Source organism: Catharus ustulatus, chromosome 11 (assembly GCF_009819885.2).
Source record: "Catharus ustulatus isolate bCatUst1 chromosome 11, bCatUst1.pri.v2, whole genome shotgun sequence".
Classification (NCBI taxonomy): Eukaryota; Metazoa; Chordata; class Aves; order Passeriformes; family Turdidae; genus Catharus; species Catharus ustulatus.
Window position 1 is genome coordinate 5,211,680 of NC_046231.1, and position 20,349 is coordinate 5,232,028.

Here is a 20,349-nt window from a genome sequence, read left to right on the forward strand (position 1 = left end):
AGTTAGAAATAAGATTAATCAGTCTTTTATTAGATTAGTGTTAAATTCAGTCTACAGTAATTTCATGACTATAAGGCGCACCCTTTTGACTAAAATTTTCCCCCGAACCCAGAAGTGCACCTTACAGTCCGGTACGCCTTATATAACGTACAAAGTTATGAAATTTGCCAACCCGCAAGTCCCCGGCCAGCAGGAGCCACACGGGGAGGAAGGGAGCAGGTGGCCCCGTGCCGCCCCCGAGTCGAGGGTGGCCCTGAGCCAAGGGTGGCCCTGCCCCGTGCTGCCCCTGAGTTACGGGCGGCCCCGAGCTGCGGGTGGCCCGAGTCGAGGGCAGCCCCGCCCCACGTCGACTGAGCCGAGGGCGGCCCTGCCCCACGGGGCCGCAGTGCTGGGGTCAGCGGGGCTGTAGCTGATAGGGGCAGGCGGGGCCATGGTGCTGGAGGCAGCGAGGCTGCAGCTGATAGGGGCAGGTGGGGCCGGCTGGCCGAGGTTGATAGTGTAGGCAGAGCAAGCGGGGCCACGGTCAGCACAGGCAGGCAAGGCCAGCGAGGTCGCGGCCAGCATGAGCAGGTGAGGTCAGTGGGGTCGCAGTTAGCACAGGCGGGTGTGGCTGCAGTGCCCTGGCCAGCGGGGCCACGGCCTGTCTCCCAGTCCAGCCAGTCTCCCCCCGGCCCACACTTGTTCCAAGACACCTGGCCCCTGCCCGCCAAGCCGGAGGCCAGCTCCGGCTGCAGGCATCAGGCCGGTGAGCTCAGCCCTTTGGAAGAAGTTTGCTCTGCAACGCAGTTCCCCGGGTCTAGCCCTGCGAGAGCTGGCAGCAGCGACAGGGAAAGGTTGTTCTCCAGGATTGCCTCCGGGCTCACACACGCTCGCAGCGCAGGGCAGGATGCAGTGTGTGTGTCTGTGTGTCCACGCGTGTGCGTGTCTGTCTGTACGAATGTCTGCCTGTCCGAGCTGGGAGGGGGGGGGCACAGCCAACCCGCATGCCTCACCTCGGATGCCTGTTCGCCCTCAACTTTGCAAAACTTAAATAGAGGTGCTTGCAGGGGAGGAGGAGTCAGCCAGGCTGATTCTCCATTCACACAACCTCCGCCGAGGGGCTGCCCACTCTACTGAACCCAGCCGGACCAGACGCGCGGGGGCGAGGGGAGACACAGGACAGTCAGGGATGGAGGGGGAGAGGTGACTATGGGAGAATATATCTCCCCTACACATCACTCCCACCCTTCTTCTGGTGCAAGCACCATTAAATCTCACCCTAACATCTACCTGCTTTAGGAGAGACTTGCAGGACTGTTAGAGAGATCCAGGTGGCCAGTAACTACATGCTGGCTGACATCCACCGCCAGTTCTGTGTGTGTCTGTGGGGATTCCCAAGGGCGGCGAGGTTGCAGGACCTGGGGACCGTGTGGAGAAGCCTCCATCCTTGCAGGAACCGGAGGAAGTGACCCGACCCAGGGCGGGAGGACCCCATTTCTGAGAGGGGAAAGTGTCTTTCCAGGTGCCTCTCCCACTATGGGAGGAACCTGCGTGCCCATGAGCTCCTGCGGGATGTGAGCTGCCTGTCCCTGGAGGGCAGGGCTGCGGCACATCGCCCGGGGCTGGCCGGGAGGGGTACCGAGGGCTCGGAGAGGGGAGGGGTGGGCACAGCGGGGGAGAACAGCAGCACTGGGAGTAACCTGTTTTTGAGAGATTCACCTGGCACTGCTCCCGGGAAGGCCTGGAGTCTCTCTTTTCCTCTCCAGCCTCCAGCACAGCGGATCCTCAGTGTCCATCCTGGGGTCGGCATCTGGAGGACCTCCGGAAGCCTGGGCCCGGGGGGAATGAGAAGCCACCAGGCAGCGCCGGGCGCGGGAGGAATGAGGAGCCACCAGGCAGCGCCGAGCCTGAGGGGAACGAGGAGCCGCCGGCGGCTGCAGCCCGGGCGTGGGGGGAAGGAGCCGCCAGTGGCCGTGGTGGCTAAGCCGCAAGTCGAGCTGCACCAGCCAGCGCCGGGTGGGAGTGTCTGGGCCTGTGGCAACTGTGGCCGCCAGGCAGGGGAAGCTGGGACCCGCGGCCACGCGGTGGTTGCCGGGGGCAGGCGGGAGTGCCGGGGCCCGCAGCACAGGGCAGGCACCTGGGGCTGCATTTAAAGGCTATGCCAATCTGTGAAAAATGTTTGCAAACTGAGTACCTGCCAGTAATTCATTACTTTGTTGCACACTGTGCAGCTCCTCGCTGCAAAAAAAAAGTGTGAGCCGTGAGCTGAGCCGCGAGAGGAGGTGGCGCTATGGGAGCACCGAGCCGCGAGCGAGGGGCGGGAGTGGGCAGCTCCCGGCCAGCAGGAGCCGCACAGGGAGAGAAGGAGCGGGCAGCGCTGCACCGCCCTGAACCACAGGCGGTCCTGAGCCGCCCTGAACAGTAGTAACCCCGAGGTGTGAGCTGTGGCCGCCCCAAACCATGGCAGCCGCAAGCTGCAGATACCCTGAGACCCGCCTCGCCAGCCGGAGGCAGGAGGGAGTGCCGGGGCCCACGTGTGGGGAGGACGCTTGGGGCTGCATTTAAAGGCTACGCCAATCTGTGAAAAATGTTTCCAATTTGAGCACATGCCAGTAAACTCCACGATCACAGGATTCCGTTACTAATTAGTTACTTCATTGCATGCGGCACGGATCTTCGCTGCAAAAAAAAAGTGCGCCTTATAGTCCGGTGCACCTTATATGATCTACAAAGTTGCGAGATTTGCCGACTCCCGGCGGGTGCGTCTTATAGTCCGGTACACCTTATGGTCATGAAATTACTGTATTTAAAAGTTCCTGATTTGTCAGTTCACGTTGCTGCCCATAGTTCTCCTCCAACTCAAGTAAAGTGAGTTGTGGGTATACTTGTGTGCAGTGTCTCCCATCAGTTCCATCTGTGCTTGCTCGGATGAAGCAAAGCTCAGATCATAGCTGTGGCAGCAAAGACTACCTTCCTCATTATCCATACCTGCTTCCTAAGTTCTGTGCACTAGAACAGCACACTGTAGGGATATGGAGATGAAGCACAGAAGCTGTGACACTCCATGCAGTGATTTCCAGAGTCTTAGAACATCATTTCCTATTCCTCTTCTGTCAAGGTCTGGTATGATTTCTATTCCCACTGCTCAACACCCAAGGGATTGCAGGCCACAGTGGAGCCAAAGTCTCTCTGGTGGCAGGTACAGAGGTCACTCCAGTCTTGGCCTTGACTCTTCACTATTAAATCATCTTTTGAAGATTAAAGGATCACTTCCTTGTACCACTGTCCAAGTTTGGGAAGGAGTTTCCACTGGTCTTTGACTTCAGAGGCTTGAGACCACTCCTATTCTGCAGTCCTGGTAATTGTTTTAGTTGTTAAAAGTGCCTGAAAGGGACCTTCCCATGCTGGTGTTGAGGCATCATCTTTTCAAAATTTTATTAGAACCAAATCTCTTGGTTTTACATAGTGTAAATGAAAGTCTAGAGGTGATGTTTGGGGTAACAAACCTTTTAAGGTTTGTGAAAGAAAGTGGGATTGCCTGCAAATAATTTCTGAGGTATAAGTTTCATTAGTTTCAGCTCCTCCTCCCTACCCAGATAAGGTAACCCAAATAACATTTCATAGGAACAAGAAATGCTCCTTTCTTGGAGCAGTTCTGATCTGTAATAATGCTAGTTTGGTTTCAGTCATTAATTTGGTAATATTGTTCTTAGGGAAAGCATTCATTCTTTCCACATATCCAGAGCATTGAGGTCGCCATGGAGTATGAAATTTCCAATTCATGTCTAATACAACACATATAGAATGTCAAATTTTTGAAGTAAAGTGTGTTCCCTCATCTGAGTGCATTCTTTCAATTATCCCATATCTAGGAAGAATTTGTTCTAATAGCATCTTAACCACTTTTGAGGTAATTGCAGCTGAGGGAGGAAAGGCTTCTAGCCAGTGGGTGAGGTGATCAACTATTACAAGAAGATACTTGCATCTCTTTATTTTGGGGAACTCAGAGTAATGCATTTGCATATTTGGAAAGGGTCTAAGGGCTAGGGCTCCTCCCTCACTAGGGTGTTTTCTGATCACTTTCTTATTTATCTTTTAACAAATTGGGCATTGTTCAGTCACTATTTGGCTACTGTATAGACTCCCTCACAGCAGTAAGTTCTTAAGAATTGATCACACAGTGCTTGGGTTCCCTTGTATTCCTTGGTGTAGCTTAATTATAATTTTTCTAGCAATTGTTTTATTCATTATTTGCCTCCCTTCCCTGCCCAGCTGTGACTGGAACCACACCAAAGGGAAAGTGCCTGCAGCCGAGAGAAGGCTGTGCTGGGGTATCTGGTTCTGTTTGCTGTTGCTGCCAGTGCTGCTGTTTGTTTGCCTTGTTATACATACTAGTAAAAAACTGTTACTCCTTTTCCCATATCTTTGCCTGAAAGCCCCTTAATTTCAAAGTTATAATAATTTGGAGGGAAGGAGATCACATTCTCCATTCCAGAGAGGTCCCACAGACACCTGTCCTTCCAACCAAGACAAGCTGACAATTAACAATTTATTACCAATTGTTTAATTAACAATTAGTTAATTAATGTAGGTAATTAAGGATAAGAGAAAGGTGTTTAGTGGAGTTTGGAAGGGTAGCTGCAGAGGTCTCTGGTGAAGGGTGGCAGACTATCAGCAGCAGCAGACACGATGTTGCCAGCTCCTGCTGGATGCTGCAGCTAACACAAAGGCTGTCACTCAAGTGTTGGTTTCCAGTGCACCCGTTTCTTGGGTCCCTGACCTTTCTCTGTCTGCCGTAACGCAGAGCGTTTCGGTTTGTCAAGACTCTTCCGCTCCTGGGCTCTGCCTTTCACAATCACCTCTGCCTTCTTCAGAGCTGGCTTCAGGTTAGGAGTCCTAGGAAGACAGGGACTGGTATTAGCCAGATGAACATTTCCAGACAGCTGCTCTTCTTCTTCCTTGAGAGCACACTGTGTTGCATCCTGTCTCTGTGCAAGTAGCAAATTAAACAGCTGCACTCCCTGCATGGAGGCTGCAGAGGTGCAAGGGCAGGAACATGACCAGCTGAGTGTCTGAGGACCAACCACAGGACATGGGGTTCCATGTAGAGAAGCAGGCCCTGTTTGTCCCAAAAGGAAGCAGAGCTAGGGACTGGCTGGAAGCAGAGCTAGGGACTGGCTGGTCTGGATCTCTCAATACAGATTTTGTAACTCTCCAGGAGCTTGATGTTTCATACAGTGTCTCTTCTCCCTACCTAGGCCAGATGATCTTTCTGTGCTCCTCTGGGTGTTTCGCTGCCTTTCTGGGGCTGCCTATCTGCAGGCCCAGCTCCCCATCCCAGTCAGAGGGACTGCAGGGAGGGTGTTAGGGGAGGAACCAGGCTGTGCTTGGTGATGCCCAGCAACAGGACAAGAGGAAACGGGCAGAGCCTGAACAGGAAATTCCACCTGAAACTGAGGAAGAACTTGTTTCCTGTGCAGGTGACAGGTTGCCCAGAGAGGATGCGGAGTGTCCTTTGCTGGAATTACAGTAATTTCACGATTACAAGCCGCACCATTTTGACTAAAATTTTGCTCCCACACCGGAAATGCGGCTTACACTCAGGAGCGGCTAATATGTGAATGATTTTCTGACATTTCCAACCCTGGAAGTGCAAACCGAGGTGCTGAGTTGAGCACCTGACAGTAAAACCCGGCATTGTGCAATTGTTACAAATTGGTTACTCTGTTTCGCGGTGGGTGGAGCCGGCTCAGTGCCGGCAGCACAGCCGGGTAGGAGGTGGGGGAGCTCCCTCCTTCAGGCAGCGCAGCCCGGGGGGATGCGGGGGCTCCCTCCTGCTGGCCCCGCGGCTCAGGGGGAGGCAGGGGGCTCCTTCCCCTTCTGCCACCTTCGCCGTGGGCGACGACAGGCTCCATCCCCCCCTCCCACCACCGCCGTGGGTACTGGCGGGCTCCGTGCCCCCCTGCCACTGCGGTGCAGTGCCAGGCTGGGGCGAGCAAGCCCAGTGGCAGTGGCAGCCAGCCCCGAGTGGCCCTGCCAAGTGGCAGCGCCGAGCTGGGCCACCTGGCCCCGTCGGCAGCCCCGAGCCCTCATGGCCCGAGCCGAGCCAGTAAACCCCGCCATCCCGTGATCTGTCACTATTTGGCAACTTTGTTGCATGCGGCTCCTTGCTGCGAACAACAGAGAGGCTTATAATTGGGTGTGCCTTGTGTATGGACAAGGAATGAAATGTTTGCCAACACCCAGAGATGCGGTTTATAGTCAGTGCGGCTTTTAATTGTGAAATTACTGTATTCCAGAGCCCTGTGGACACCACCCTGTGCCATGTGCCCTGGGATGACTCTGCTTGAGCAGGGAAGTGGACCAGATGACCTACTGTGGTCCTGTCCACCCTGTCCCACCCTGTGACCCAGTGATACTATGAGCTCTGGCCAAGTGTGTAGATGTTTCCCACCTGAACAACATGGTGGTCCTAAACTTCCCCGCATACTTTGGTGAGAACAGGACGTGAAAGATCTGCTTCTGGCCAGGAGCGATGATGCCATGGTAGGGGTTGATGGAGAAGAGTGGCAGGTCACGGATGACATCTGGGAAGACTTCCAGGGAGGAACTGACATGCTGCAGAAAGAGGTGTTTTTGCTCTGAGCAGTGCAGCTTCTCTGCGCGGTCCTGGTGCTTGGGCTGCTGCTGCTGCTCAGAATCCTGCTGCTGCTGCTCAGAATCCTGCTGCTGCTGTTGCTCAGAATCCTGCTGCTGCTCCGCCAGCTGCCGCAGTTCAGAAGGATGTGTCTCAAAAGGATGCTCCTGCTGCCACCAGAAATGATGCAGCAGCTTTCTGTGGTGCCTTAGAGTAGCAGAGGAGAGGAACTGACCTGCAGAGAGGAAGAGCACACCTTTCAAAGACAAAATCCTGTGTTCTCAGCAACTCTGCCTCCTGCTGCGGGTAGGTGGAACAGAGCTGGGATGCACTTGGAGTGTCTCTAGCCCAGTACTTTCAGCAGGAACTAGAGTGTCTGGGAGCAGGGTCTCTGCCTGCAGCACACACTCCTGTGCCAGAGAAGAGTTGGTTTTAGACTGTGACTTTGCATTTGTCCTGGAGTGGGGAACTGCACACAGACAGTGGCTGCAGGGCAGCTCACTCATTACACCATTATTTTTTCTGGTCTCAGACTTCTCAAAAAGATTACCTTATGTCTCCCTTTCCAGTCCTGAGCATGTGGCTCTCCCCAGAGCCTGGCTCAGCTCCTTTGCAGAGCAGAAGTGGCAGAGCAAGAACAGAAGGGGCTGAAAGGCAGAGGGGGGCAAGGAGAAAAGTCTCCAGCTGCAGTAGGGAAGATGCAGATGAACGTGCAAGTGTGGAAAAGGATGCAAAGCAATTCATGTTTTGGGGTGAAGTGGCAGGGTCTTCTCCCCAGGCCCTCAGCCACCAAGTGAATTGTCCTTACGCATCAGAGTCATTGAGTGTAGCTTCTTCACTGCTTCACTATCTGCAGCTTCCATCCAGGTATATTCCAGGGCTATATTCCCAGTGTTGTGCATCCTGAAACTGAAAAACAAGGAGGAATAAAAAAAGAGTCTAATAAATATAAAGCATATAGAACAGTAACATTGTCTGATGGACTCCTGCTACCACTTTCTGCTGAGGAGCATCTTCTTCCCCAGGCAACCCTGCCATGCTCAGACTGCTGTCGTGGCTGACCCAAGAAGTATTTCCAAGTCTGGAAGTTTTAGATTAAAGGGCCAACATAGCACCCAGGACATTGAAGCTAAGAGGCTTATTCTGGACTTTAGGTCTTGGTTTGACTGCAAACTTATTCTTGAGCAGATAAGGACAAGAGACATGCAGTGAAAGCAAACCCATGGCTGTTCCCAGCAGAAAGAGATGGAAGCATTGAACCTCTCCTGACCACCATCTCCTGCTTGGCTTTGTCTGCTCACAAATGGGCCTGTGCTGGTTTTGGCTGTGGTAGATTTCTGGGAAGCAGGCACTGGGTCAGCCCTGCAAAGGCAGCTCCCATTCACAGGGCCCCGTTGGCCTCCAGCACTCACGTGGCTGCACTTGTCTGGTTGGGCAAGGTATCCTTGAGCTGAACCACGACTGTGCTCGGTTTGAACTGGGTGCAGGCAACAAAGGCACTGAGGTACACCTCAGCCTCCTGGCTGCTCTCCTCCACCACTGTGTAAGCTGGTTCCAGGGCTGTCTGGACCATCTGCAAACAGAGGAGGTAAGAATCACTGAGAAGAGCTCAGAAAGTCAGGCTGAGAAGGGAATTTTTGGCCTCCAAGAGCAGCCTCATAGAGGGACTAGAAAGGACCATTCACTTTTACTTCCCTGGAAAGATGACAGAATTGGGACTGATCTGCTACAGTAGTTGTTTCTACCCACTGATCAAAGCAGTGACTACCACAACTGTTAATGTATCGATGGAGACTACAGCTGCATTCCAGTGCCTGTACTTCAACCTTCTAGAGGGACTGGCCTTTTTTCCTGGTCCTCTGTAAATCCAGCAGGTCTCAAAATTAGGATTAAGTTGCCCTGCTGAAGCTCTGTGGAGCAACACTCACACTTCTGGGGGCTGAGGACAGGCATTTTGGGGTGTGAAAGATCTCACTAGGAAAGTCTCCAACTGCAGATATTGTCATAGAAAAGAGGATGGTTTAGAGGCCTTAAAATGGTCCAGAAACTTGGAAAGAACCTTCACCCAAGCTGACTGTCTTCGGCAATAATGACAATAAAAGCAGTAGTCTCTGGAGATGATCCTTCTCCAGACTCCTCTGTACTGGCATACAGTGCCTGGGCTACTCCATGATGAGATATCCCACAGAATACAGAAACCACAACCAAAATCTCTGGTATCCATGCAGACAAAATTTGGAGTTCACCAGCATATGCAGGAGAAGTGTTATTTCTCTCCACTTCAAAAGAAGAGACAGAGTGCAACAACAGACAGAACTCCTTGTTGGTGAAAAGGCACCAAATGAGATGAGGAGATTTCTAACCCAGAAAAATGGGATAAAATCATAAAATGTTGCCTTCCATTCAACATGGGCTGCAACACTTGCGCTTGTGGCACAGACTGATAGTTTGTGTGCGACTCAAGTTCTCTTGTCAAAAGGCTCTTGTGTGAGTGTATTTGGTCACTGCACATCCACTTCTCCCCTGGAATGCACTGCTGGTGAACCCATGGCTGTCCGATGTCCAGAGGAAGCAGGAGCTGCTCAGCCAGCACTGCTGGTGTTATGGTGGGTTTTTTGTAAAAGCTGGGTTGGCTTTTTTTGCTGTTTTGCTCCTTACCTTCTCTTTCTTAGGCCAGCTGTCTGCTAGGTCTTTCCTGGTATCATCCTCCGTTGTGACAATGCACATTTGGTCCTCCCAGTCCTGAACCTTCCTCGGTGGTGGCTGAAAGTTGATCTTGGTCACCTTACATTTCACAAGGTGCCTCCTGAAGACAGCTGGGACATCTGATTTCAAGGTCACTGTGATGTCCTTGACACAGCCAGGATAGAGGTCTCCCGCCTAGGGAGAATCAGGGAGTCAAGACCAAACTGGAAGCACTGCCAAGGGCAGGACTGACAGCAAGAGGGACTGATGTGGTGAGCAGTTGTGCTGGAATCTGCATTTCAGTGTGGATTTATGTGAAATTTGATAGACAAAGTATGAACAGAAGGTGCCATCTCCCATAACGTGAAGTTTCTTCTGCAAGGCTGGCAGCCTTGGCCCAGCCAAGCCAGGGACTGCATCTCCTACACGGCACTGAAATGAGCTATCCCTGCTATGCGAGGACTCCCTGCCAGCTCCCAGGAACAGCAGGGCAGGGCTTGAGCAATGGGGAAAGGCAGAGCAGTCCACTCTCACCTTGGGGAAGAACTGGAACGTGGCGTCTGCCTCCCACTTAAAGAGCATGACCTTCGTACTGGTATGGTTGGTGATGGTGAAGGTCCTGCGGTAGGGCCTCCCAACAGGGCAGTCCCCAAACTGGATGTGATTCACTCTGACAGCTGTTAAGGAGGAGAGCAAGGGATCTCATCATGCAGGGAACTCCACCCGCCCCCCTCACGTGCACAGACACCTGTACATTCAACACTTCCTTGCTCCAAGCCTTCCTCCCTCTGGGAGGGAGTTCCCCAGGCCACTCCCCATCCCATCACTTTCAGGGAAACACCCTGACACATCCCTAAGCCAGCACACACTGCTCTGCATACATGGTTGCCATGCCCAGAGGCCATCAAGTCCTGTGTGTGACAGCCCAGGCCTGGCTAGAGAGAGGACACACATGATTAGACATTTTGCTCTTCCTTGCTCCACCTTGGCAGCCTTCCCTCTCTTACCATCAATGATGTCTTTCTTCAGACTGCTGTCAGCATTCCTCTCCTCTGTGTCTTCCTCTAGTCCATCAAGGGTGAATTCATCCTTGTGGCCTTCACCCACGAGCTCTATTAGGGTCTTGTTAGAGTAGATGTCCCCCACTAACACACGAATCTTCCCTTCCAGACGTTGAGCCAGAGTGGGTTTGAAAATTACATCAAAGTTAGTCGACTGCCCATGACGCAGAAGCAGGAAAGGCTTCTTTGGGGGCTTGCTCTCTGTACAGCAATGGAAATCAGAATTAAGTAATACAGCTCCACAGAGAAAATATTTCCGTATGATATATGAGGAATAAGAGGCTGAAACCAGCTGCCTTTTAAGCCAAGTTCTACCTCCGTGGTTCCAGACGCTCTTCCTATGTTCACAAGACTGCCACCTCCAGACACATCACCACTTAAGCAGCTTAACCTTGTGTTGATGCCTAGCCCTCATTCCATCTGCTTCCAGCCAGCTCCAGCCATATGGAAAGCTGAGCCAGAGTGCTTTTGGCTTCTGCTGGCTGTCTGTGTGCTCAAGGGCTGCATCCCTTCAGGCTGGTACCTTCCCAATGCAGGAAATACCTCAGAGGGTCCACTGAGGTAGGGACAGTCTCCCACAACTCAACCCACCATTCCAGAGGAACAGAGGAACTTCCTACAACTTGCTAGGAGGAAACCCTGCAAAAAGTCCCCAAGAAAAGCTTGGCGGACAGAGAGCCCAAGGAAAGAAACTGTGTCTAACACCTGGCTGCTGCTCAGAGAAGCCAAGAGCAGGGCACACGTTTTCCCTCTGTGCATAATCACACTTCATGGTTAATGAATTTACCATTTCCAACACAGTCCTCTTCTACATCTTCAGTGTAGAATTTCATGAGTGTGGAGGCCCTGCCTTTCAAGTAGAACACTCCGTGCTCATCCTCCAGGTGTAACATAAACTGAGAAAAGGGAACACAGAGCACAATGATACTGGTGTGAGTACAGGATGGCACAGGGACTGACACTGCAGTGCTGTTGGTCCTGCATGGGAACCCAGCACCTCTCCCACTACAAACAGCTCTTAGCACAACAGTTCAGTCAAACCAGCCAGGAAAAAAGGGGCCTTCAGAGGCATTTGGATAGAACTGACACAGAACCAAACAGGACAGAAAGTAATGAGTAGAAGGTAATTAAACCACAACTAAGTTTACTTAAAACATAGTAAACTGGGATCAAATACAATCTAACGGAACTGGGAAATCACACACAAAGTCAATGAGAACAAAAGGTGACCTGAGACACAGGGGAAAATACTCCACCACCTTTCCTGTGTTCAACCTAGAGAAGCAAGACAGGATGGAAAATTTCCAAGAACTCCCTTCTTGGATGTCAGTTGCTTCAAAAGAATTTCTGACACCTCTTCCTAGGTCTGCCATGTTTTTGGGACCCTTCCCCTGTGCCACAAGCACTTGTTCCCAAACCAGGCCATTCCTTGAGCAGGTTCTCACCTTGACAGGTATGCTGCCATTGTTACGGATGACCAGGGGGAGCATCTCTGAATCCCCCACCCGGAGCCTCTTGAAGCGCAGCACAGCATTTCCCCTCTTGCTGCGAGCACTTGGGCACACGACTGCCACCTGTGGCTCATGCCCCTTCCCACTGATGGTGAAGGTCAGGGTTTGGGGTTTAATTTTCACAAAGCTGCAAAAGAGGCACAGAAACAATTTCAGCTGGCACTAACCCATTTTTCACTGGGCCAGTGAAGCAGCAAGGGCCACCCACAATGTTTTCCCTGCCTGCTGCTCCTGTACCCCCACAAGACAGATCCCCACCAGCCTCTTCCCAATCCACGCAGGGCCATTCACAAGAGGAATCTGCTCCAAAGAGCCAGAGCCTTCCACAATAATAGTTAATAATTTCACTTAATTGAATCATGCAGTACAGCAGGTAAATAATGAGGCACTAGATGAGATATGGCAAATCCCCTGGCTGCAGTGAGATGAGACATATGCAACAAGCAAAAGCACAGCAGGAAAGCAGTACAAAAAAGCAAGAAGGCAAAACCAAATCATCGTCACCACCAGTAAAGATCATTTCCAAGAACAGTAAAAAAGCAATTGCTTATTAGCAATTAAGACTTCTCTTGTTCCAATTCAGCCACTAAAGGGTTGAGGAAAGGCAGGTCAAAGCCCCACAGGTCCCAGGGCAGAGGAACTGGGCTCTTCTTTCATACCAGGTCCAATCTCTCACATAAAACAGCTTAATGAATGTCAGGGAATTACAGAGGATCACTTAATTTTACAGAAACAAAGAGGAACTTGTGACTGCTGACTTGCTGGCATCAAAACTGCTTCATCTAAGCCTTTGTACTTGGAAACCTGCAGCTCAGCTGCAGCACATCTCAGTAACTTCCACTTGGCTACCTAATATTTCCCTTTCTTCATGGTTCCTCCTACAGGCTAAACCATCAGCCTCATTATTCTGCTCCAACAGTTACTGCCTCCGAGATCAACTCACGCCAAGTACTCTGCCTAAGGCTACTGAAAGCATTACAGCTAACAAGAGATCTGTGCCTTCCCAGTGGAGAGGCAGCTGTCAGTGAGGCCTGTCCCACTATTTCACAGGGTCAGTTACCTTTTTGGGATGACAAGGGAAGCCTTGAAAGTGCATTCGTAGTTCTGCTGGTCCGGTGGGGTGAAGGTCACCGTACCAACAGACTTGGATGAGCCGGGAATGGACATCGTGGCTGGATACAACTTGAAAATGTTGTTGATATGGCTTTTTACCTTGGGGGAATCCAGAGAGCAGTGTTAGGAGAAAACACCTTTCAACATGACAGTTTTATTCATAAATGCATTACAGAGAACAGCCTCAGACAGTGTGTTTTCATTCCTGCTTCCCTGGGCAGGCTCCCTCCCAGGGAATGCTGTCCTTGTGCTAAAGCATTGTGTGTTTTGAGTGCTGGCAGCTGCTCAGCATATATGGGAGGTGGGCACTGCATGGAAAAGCCTGCAAATAACCTAGAACTGGCCTTCAAAGAGAAGGAAAAGCCAAGGAGCCCAAGGAAATGCTCTGCTTTGAACCCTGGCATGTCAGTTCATAACAGCCCCTCTCTGAGTGTGCTTCCAAGAGAGGTTCAGAAGGATTCCCTTCTCCCACTGAAGACCCAGATGTGTGAGCCAAAACCTTGCCCAGGACATGCAAAATTCAACTGTTCCCTGGTTCTGCTGCTCTCCCCTGCAGTTTGACCTGTACTGAGCTAGACTTGTCTGGGCCACAGGAAGCAATACATCTGGAGAACAAAACAGGCTCTCACACAGCCCTTAGAGGGCAACCATCACCTTGGCCTCCTGTTCTTACCTTTCCAGGCAGGGGTTTGATGGAGAGGACCACGTCACATGGCAGACCACTTGCATTGTAGATACTGAAATAAATTTCAGCCTCTTGCCCAACCAGAACCTTGGTGAAGATGAATTTGTTCTCATCTCTGACAAACAGGCCTGTGCCTTTCACTGATCGTAGCTTGCAGCTCAGGTCAGTGCTGCTGCAGATCGGGTACTCCTCAAAGCTTAACATGACATCCTCAGCAAATGCTGTGGAGAGACCAGAGGGATGAGCATGGAGATACCTCCCTGATGAATTTATCTGGACCCTGCTGGCCTCTCAGCAGGCTTGATAAGTCCTTTCTGCTCCCATGATTGCTAAACCCAGGCTTGGGTCAGGGAGCTGGCTGTGAGGATGGAGCTCAGTCTTAGAGAGCATTCCTTTCCTTCTATCCTTCCATGCATCCCTCTCAGCCTGGGAGGGATGAATCCACTGGTGGACCTGAAGAGGGCTGAAATGTCTGAGGATTTTAAGGTGGGACACCAGGGCTAGTGTGCCTCTCTATCTCTATCAGCAAGTTTAGGTGCTGATGAGCAGCAGGTGGGACCAAGGGAACCTGTGGCCAGTATGTACCTGGGAGGCAGGACTCAGCAATCAGGGTAAAGGGAATGCCCAGGGGATTGTCCTTGGGGTCTCTGCCCGTGATGTCAATGTAGAGCTGCTCCTCACATGTCCCCTCCTGCCCAGCAAGGCAATCCACGGCGATCTTCTGTTGGCCCCATGGAGCGATGGAGCCAGAGCAGGGGGACACCATGAACATGCCAAGAGTGAGGTGATCCTGCAGAAAAAGGTCCAGAGAGGCTGATGGCTAACAGCTGTGCCTTGAGCATCCCAGCAAAGAGTATATCCTGCCTTGGCCTCCAGCTGGGCCCAAGCACCCAGTCCCAGGGCAGTGAAGGATGGCCCAAAGGCAGCCCCAGGCTGAGACCAATAAGACAAGAGGAGATGCAAGTCTGTCACAAGTGGCAGAGAGAAAGGAGTTTGGTTGTAAAGAATGAAGGTGGTAGCTGTGATCCTTCAACCTCCAGAGATAGCACGGGAGAGCAGAAATAGCTGTGAGAAATGATGGGAGAGAGGTAAGGAACTGGGAAGAAGAAAAAGCAATGTTGTCTGAGCTCTGTGGACTGGGAGTTCAATGGGGGATGTTTTTCTTCTGTGGTGTTCACACACCTATGCTGGCTAGCAGCTACCAAACACAGGACCTGCTCCCCTCTGTTGACCCCACAACTCCAGGTCAGAGCCAGAGTACAGGACTGTCAGTGGGACTGAGCAGATACTGGACTCCATCCTGCAGACCACATGCCACCCTATGGCCATGAGCCCCCAGCCTGGGCACAGCAGCATCTTCTCACATCCCCTGCAGCAGCACTGTTGGGGAGCAGGAGTCACCCACCTGTGAGGAGCTTGATTTCAGCTTTGTAGCCAATGCAGCAGATTCTCCTTGCTTTGAGCTGTGGAGAAAGCAGAGGTGTCTGTCAGGCTGAGCTCCCCTGCCTTTCTCTGAGGCCAAAGCTGGCATTCCTCTCCACAGAGGAAAGCCTTCCTGCTCCTGATGGCTCCCAGGGAGCAGCCTTCAGCACCCACTGCTGGACAGAGTAGTTCTATCACCAGCTTCAAACTACACATGGGGATACCGAGGTGTTTTTTCACTCCTTCTCCAAGCCAGGGATGCAGATGGGCCCAGGTCTCCTGGCAGCCTGCCACGTACCAGCCATGGGGTGATGCCTTCTCAGACAGGAAGGGTGGTGCAGGGCTTCTTGTACCTTGCAGATGCATCCCTGGGGGCTTGGTGGATGCGGAATTTGAAGTTGAGCATGCCTTTGTTCTCCAGCACGACAATCTGGGTCTTCCTGGCGCCCCTGATTATGGCCCCAAAGTTGATGGGTGGAGCAGGCTCAATACTGTACTTGCTGTACACAGCTTTCGCCGACACTCTCAGTGGGATGGTGGCAACAGTCTGGCCTCCTTCCCCTGAGCTGGCATCTGTCACCTGCGTCCACAGGAAGGGGTGATAAACAAAGCAAAGAGGCCAGCCTCTACCCCAGTCCCCAGCCTCCACCCCAGGCCTCCGTCAGTTTAGCCCTCCCTGTATTTAAGTACCTCCTCCAGAGTCAGATTCTCAGCTCCAATTAGGAAGCCTCCCAATGGTTTTGAAAGACGTTGTTCATGTATGTAGGAGAGAGGATTCTCCAGTTAAAGCCCTCCTTCCATTAGACACCTCTCCTGTTTACGCTCTCAAAACACCGTGTGATAACAGAGCCCGGCGCACGCGGCTCACCTGGCAGTACAGGATGGGTTTGTTCTTGAGGAGCATTTCCCTTTTGGGCTGGAAGAGGATCTCAATATTCACACCAGGCTGGGAGGCAATCAGCACGCCCGACTGAGGCTCAACAGTGAAGTGGGATGTCAAATCTTGCATCGTGGGACCTGCACCCTTCAGCATGAAACTGAAGGGGAGAAAGGAAGAAATGGAGATCTCTGCAGTTAAAAGTATAGGTGCCACCAGCACAGTCAGAACTTTGCATAGGACCAGGATAAAAAAAGAAAAGGGAGAGTCCAAATCTGCTCAGGGAATCCTGGATCTTGATAGAGAGTGCAGATAATCATGAGGTTACTGCAAGAAACCTTGAGACTGAAATTTTTCATTCACTCCTTTACAGAGTCTCAGAAAGAGAAAGAAGGTGAGCATGAAAGAAAGGCAATGAATCTCAGCATTTCAGTGGCTGAAATATCTGGGGCTCTTCTCTGGGTTCCTGCTGAGCTGTGAAGAACTGCTGGTTTGTGGTTGCATTCTCTGGTAAAATACTTGAGACTAGAGAGCCCAGGTTTTGTATTTTCCAAGAGGTAGCCAGCATGTAAACAGGTTCTAGCCATTGACAGAGGGAGAAGGCAGGTCTGGGAACCTGAGAGAATGTTCACTACCAGGCAGGTGGACTCACTGGTACTCAATGTTGTATAGCCCTTTGTTCTTTAGAGTCAGGACTTTCTTCACATTATCCAGGACATTAATAGTTCCAAATTCCAAGCTTCCATCTGGACCTGCAGAAAACCCCCAGAACAAGGTCAAACATGGTATTTGTGAGCTGCTGCAGAATACACCAGGTCACAAGCTACATGGGGGTCTCGGCACAAAACCCCTTTCAGCAAGTTTCCATTCTTGAAAGTGTTTTCTTGAAAGTGTTTTCCAGCTACTTGTCTGCCCTTTCTCACTCAAAATATCTGCAGGCATAGTACCTAAGGAGCTCAGTTTCCATTTTCTCCCTTCCAAGCACACATCCAATTACTTTATATGTTGTGGTGGCCTGTGGCAGTTGCCAACTGCTTATTCATTTCAATGTTGTTTCAAAGCCCCCAAATTCAATCTGCACATGAAACTGCACACTTCAAAGTTCAGAGGGGAGAGACTTAAAGCTGTCAGAGTCCTGACAATGTTTTATTTCACGCAGCTTGCAGAGTATGTGCTTTATGTATCCATCCCATCCCATCCCGTCCCATGTTTTGGTCGCCCACCTCCCAAGGTAATGCAGTGCACCTGGACTGCTTTGTTTGGGAGGCATCCACTGACCTTCAGGCATGTCGATGCTCAGAGAAACATCACAGACTTCTGCAGAGATTTTGATGTTTTCAGCCTGAACAATCCCCAGGATGTTTTCTGTATCTGAAACCTGAGGTAGCAAGAATAAAACACTGTTCAGATGATTCTTTTGGTAGACAGCCTGTAAGTCCTTGTCTCTGCTGGCTGCTTCCTCTGTGGCCTCCCTGGCTTCACAAGTGTTGGTGGACTCCCAAGCTTTGTTAACCTGTTCATCTCATGGGCTGCCCCAGTGGGATTCTGCTGCAGTAAAAAGCCTTATCAGCCCAATCCTGTGTTCTTGCAGCAGGGAATGCTGCTGCTAAAGCATCCTCGAGAAGCACAGGGATGTAAGAACAACCATGAGAAGTGTGAGGTATCTCAGAGCAAATGGCATTGACAACCCTCTCCAATCACCTAGCACCCTCTCTGAAATGCAGCCCCTAAACCATGGGGAACAAAATCCCAGGGGGAGAGTTTATTGCACTACGTAAGAGGTTCATACAAATTCCAGGAGGAATGTAGAAATAACGTTGCAGTCTGTACAACCAAACAAGAATCTTCAGCCATTCACAGGGACAAGGTGGTTGTGGTACAGACTCAGGATGCAGTGTCTGGTTATCTGGGGAGATGTGGATGCATTGCACATCCTGGCAAACACTGTAGAGGCAGAAGTTGGGGTCATAGCACCCTTGTGTCTGTCAGGTGCAGCTCTTCCTGACCCTGTCCCTAACAGCACATGGCTGCAGGGCAGGGCACAGTCCCTCTCACCTCTAGTCGGAGGATCTTCTCAATGATGCCAATCTTCTCGGCCTTGAAATTCAGTGTCACTTCAAACTCTGAGTGGGGATCAATAATGCCGTTATCTTGTGACAAGGAAAAGGCCTCAACAAGGTCATCCAGCCCACTGAACTTCCAGGCCACAGGCAGTAGGGTGTCATTTCTCAGGACCAAGGTCCTGTTGTCAGTCCTGCAGAGAGAGGAAGGCACTTGGCATTAGCTGCTGGATGGTCACACCACCCTCACAACTGAATGCAACTCGGAGCAGCTCCATCCATGCCCTGGAAACCAGAGTCAAACATTTTCTCCTTGTCACAAGTCTTGGAGTGCTTGTGGGATGACTGACCTGTGCAGAAGCAGCTTGTCAAAAGACAGCTCCAGGGGGCTGACCTCCAGCTTCACGTGCACCCCGTGGCAGCAGAAGCTGAAGACCACTGGGTCTGGGTTCTTCTCAATGCAGCAGATGAGTTTGTCTTCCAGCAAGCCAGGGGAAGTGGGGTATGCCCAAATGGTCAGCTCCTGGACGTGGCCCCACAGAAAGAAATAGAAAGACCATGCATGTGAGCAGGAAGAGAAGCTCTTGGGCACTTCTACAGTGCCTGCTCTACCTGCCCTTCTCCTACCTGCTTCTCCTCTGGTTTCAGTGACATTCTGGGAGGGTCCAAAAGGAATGTGTCTGCTTTCCCATCATTCTCAAAGGAGAACTGGACCTCTACATCCATGGGGGAGTTGTTGAGGATGGTTATATTCTCTGAGTTGCCAGGACAGTTCTGGACCTTGTACCTGTCCACAAAAGGGGAAAAGGCTGCAGAGGAGACTGTTGCCTTTGCCATACGTCAAGGAGAGCACCATGTGCACCCGAAGAAGCGGTGCTGCAAGACCCAGTTCTAACAAATAAAGTGAGGGAAATGGATCTCAGTCAGGGGCATGGACATGTGCTTGTCCTTGCCTTACTTTGATGCCTTCCCCTGGACTTGGTGCCTCCACCCCAGAAGCCTGATGATGCTCAGGCCATTTCAAGAATTCTTAATACAATGTAAATTCAAAGGTATCTAGAAAAATAACACTACACCAGACACATGGGTTCTTTCCCCTTCTTTCTTGGGGTGTCTTGCCTGCAGGGTATAAAGAAAGAAAACTCTTTCTTTAAACTCTTTTCTTTTGGAAAAAAGTTTAGCTAATCTCTTTCATAAAAATCATGAAACTGCTTTGGATTTCATGGGTTAGCTCAAAGTCTGAGAAAGAAATAGAAAGCATCAATTCCCAAGAGGAATGCAAAAAGATAACAAATGACCCTTCTCTCAGGTGTGGAAATGACTTTGGAGTGAAAGGGTTGAAAAGGAAAACAGAAATCCCAGACCATCCATCAACCTGGCTAAAGATTATGTTTTTTAAAACTATTTCCATTTAATTTCCTTTGGCTGCCAAAATAGACCTAGCCCTCCTGAGCTCCCATGGAGACAAGAACTTAATGTTAAATATTATTAAAAAACAAGTGACAGTAGAAGTAGAAATACACAATTAATTTCAATGGCAATATGTTTAGGCAGACTTTATCCAGCAGAGAGGATGCAATGTCATTACAGGAAATTCCTGCTGTACATGTGGCTCTGGTCACCAAGGCGGCCACCAAAGCACCCCCCGGGTAGGCAGAGCAGCTCCTCCAAGGCTCGTTTGCCTCTTATCTTCTCAAGTTCACACATCTGTGGTCCTTCAAAGCCATGTGTCTCCTAGGACTCTGCCAGGGACTGCCCTGGATTGTGCCACCAGGACAGCATGTCTCTCCAAGCATCTCCAGAAAGGTACAAGGCCCAGCAGGGAGCACATACCACTCTCTTGATTTCCCACACAGCAGAGGTCCAAAGTGGAATTGCTTTGTGCTCTCAACATATTCCTTGAAGATGATTTCATCTGCCTCCATGGTGTCCCTGCACTTTGGGAAAACCCGCCTGGGCGGAAAAAGTGGGGAAGAAGGAGCTATGAGATGCTCTAAGAAGGAAATGTAGTCAGAAAGCCATAACCCTTCCTGGTGGCTGAGGTACCATCTGCCTTCCCAGCTGCCAGCACAGGAAGAGATGCTGGGCAACCTCAGGCAGCATGATCTGTCCAGGCCAGAAGCCCCAAGGGGCAGCCTTGGCTGTGAGTGCAGAGGGAGAGTGGGAGGATGCCAGGGACCAGCTTTACCGTGGGTTCTGGATGATGCTGGGGTACAGGCTGGTGCCACTGCAGGGCAGCTTGTACTGACGCTTTGACTCCACAAGCTCAAACCTCAATGTCTGCTCAAACTTCCCTGGCTTTCTGGGGGAGAAGTGGAC

The 20,349-nt window shown here is 51.1% G+C and overlaps 1 protein-coding gene across 3 annotated transcripts in view; it reads right to left on the reverse strand.

Moving 5' to 3' along the window:
* Positions 1 to 2,728: 2,728 nt before the first annotated feature.
* LOC117001312 (hydrocephalus-inducing protein-like) overlaps positions 2,729 to 20,349 on the reverse strand; it is a 75,486-nt gene continuing 57,865 nt past the window's right edge. For all 3 annotated transcript variants that reach the window (XM_033069540.2, XM_033069541.1, XM_033069542.1), the window contains 20 exons: positions 18,658 to 18,817; positions 18,381 to 18,553; positions 18,026 to 18,224; positions 17,249 to 17,348; positions 16,623 to 16,722; positions 15,962 to 16,130; positions 15,447 to 15,673; positions 15,077 to 15,134; positions 14,257 to 14,461; positions 13,660 to 13,892; positions 12,934 to 13,085; positions 11,808 to 12,000; positions 11,150 to 11,258; positions 10,309 to 10,563; positions 9,836 to 9,978; positions 9,275 to 9,496; positions 8,029 to 8,189; positions 7,425 to 7,525; positions 6,434 to 6,851; positions 2,729 to 4,875 (listed from right to left, as the gene is read on the reverse strand). In XM_033069540.2, the coding sequence (XP_032925431.1) occupies positions 4,713 to 4,875; positions 6,434 to 6,851; positions 7,425 to 7,525; positions 8,029 to 8,189; positions 9,275 to 9,496; positions 9,836 to 9,978; positions 10,309 to 10,563; positions 11,150 to 11,258; positions 11,808 to 12,000; positions 12,934 to 13,085; positions 13,660 to 13,892; positions 14,257 to 14,461; positions 15,077 to 15,134; positions 15,447 to 15,673; positions 15,962 to 16,130; positions 16,623 to 16,722; positions 17,249 to 17,348; positions 18,026 to 18,224; positions 18,381 to 18,553; positions 18,658 to 18,817 (3,541 nt within the window). In that variant the 3' untranslated portion in view covers positions 2,729 to 4,712. The remainder of the gene's footprint in view (positions 4,876 to 6,433; positions 6,852 to 7,424; positions 7,526 to 8,028; positions 8,190 to 9,274; positions 9,497 to 9,835; positions 9,979 to 10,308; positions 10,564 to 11,149; positions 11,259 to 11,807; positions 12,001 to 12,933; positions 13,086 to 13,659; positions 13,893 to 14,256; positions 14,462 to 15,076; positions 15,135 to 15,446; positions 15,674 to 15,961; positions 16,131 to 16,622; positions 16,723 to 17,248; positions 17,349 to 18,025; positions 18,225 to 18,380; positions 18,554 to 18,657; positions 18,818 to 20,349) is intronic.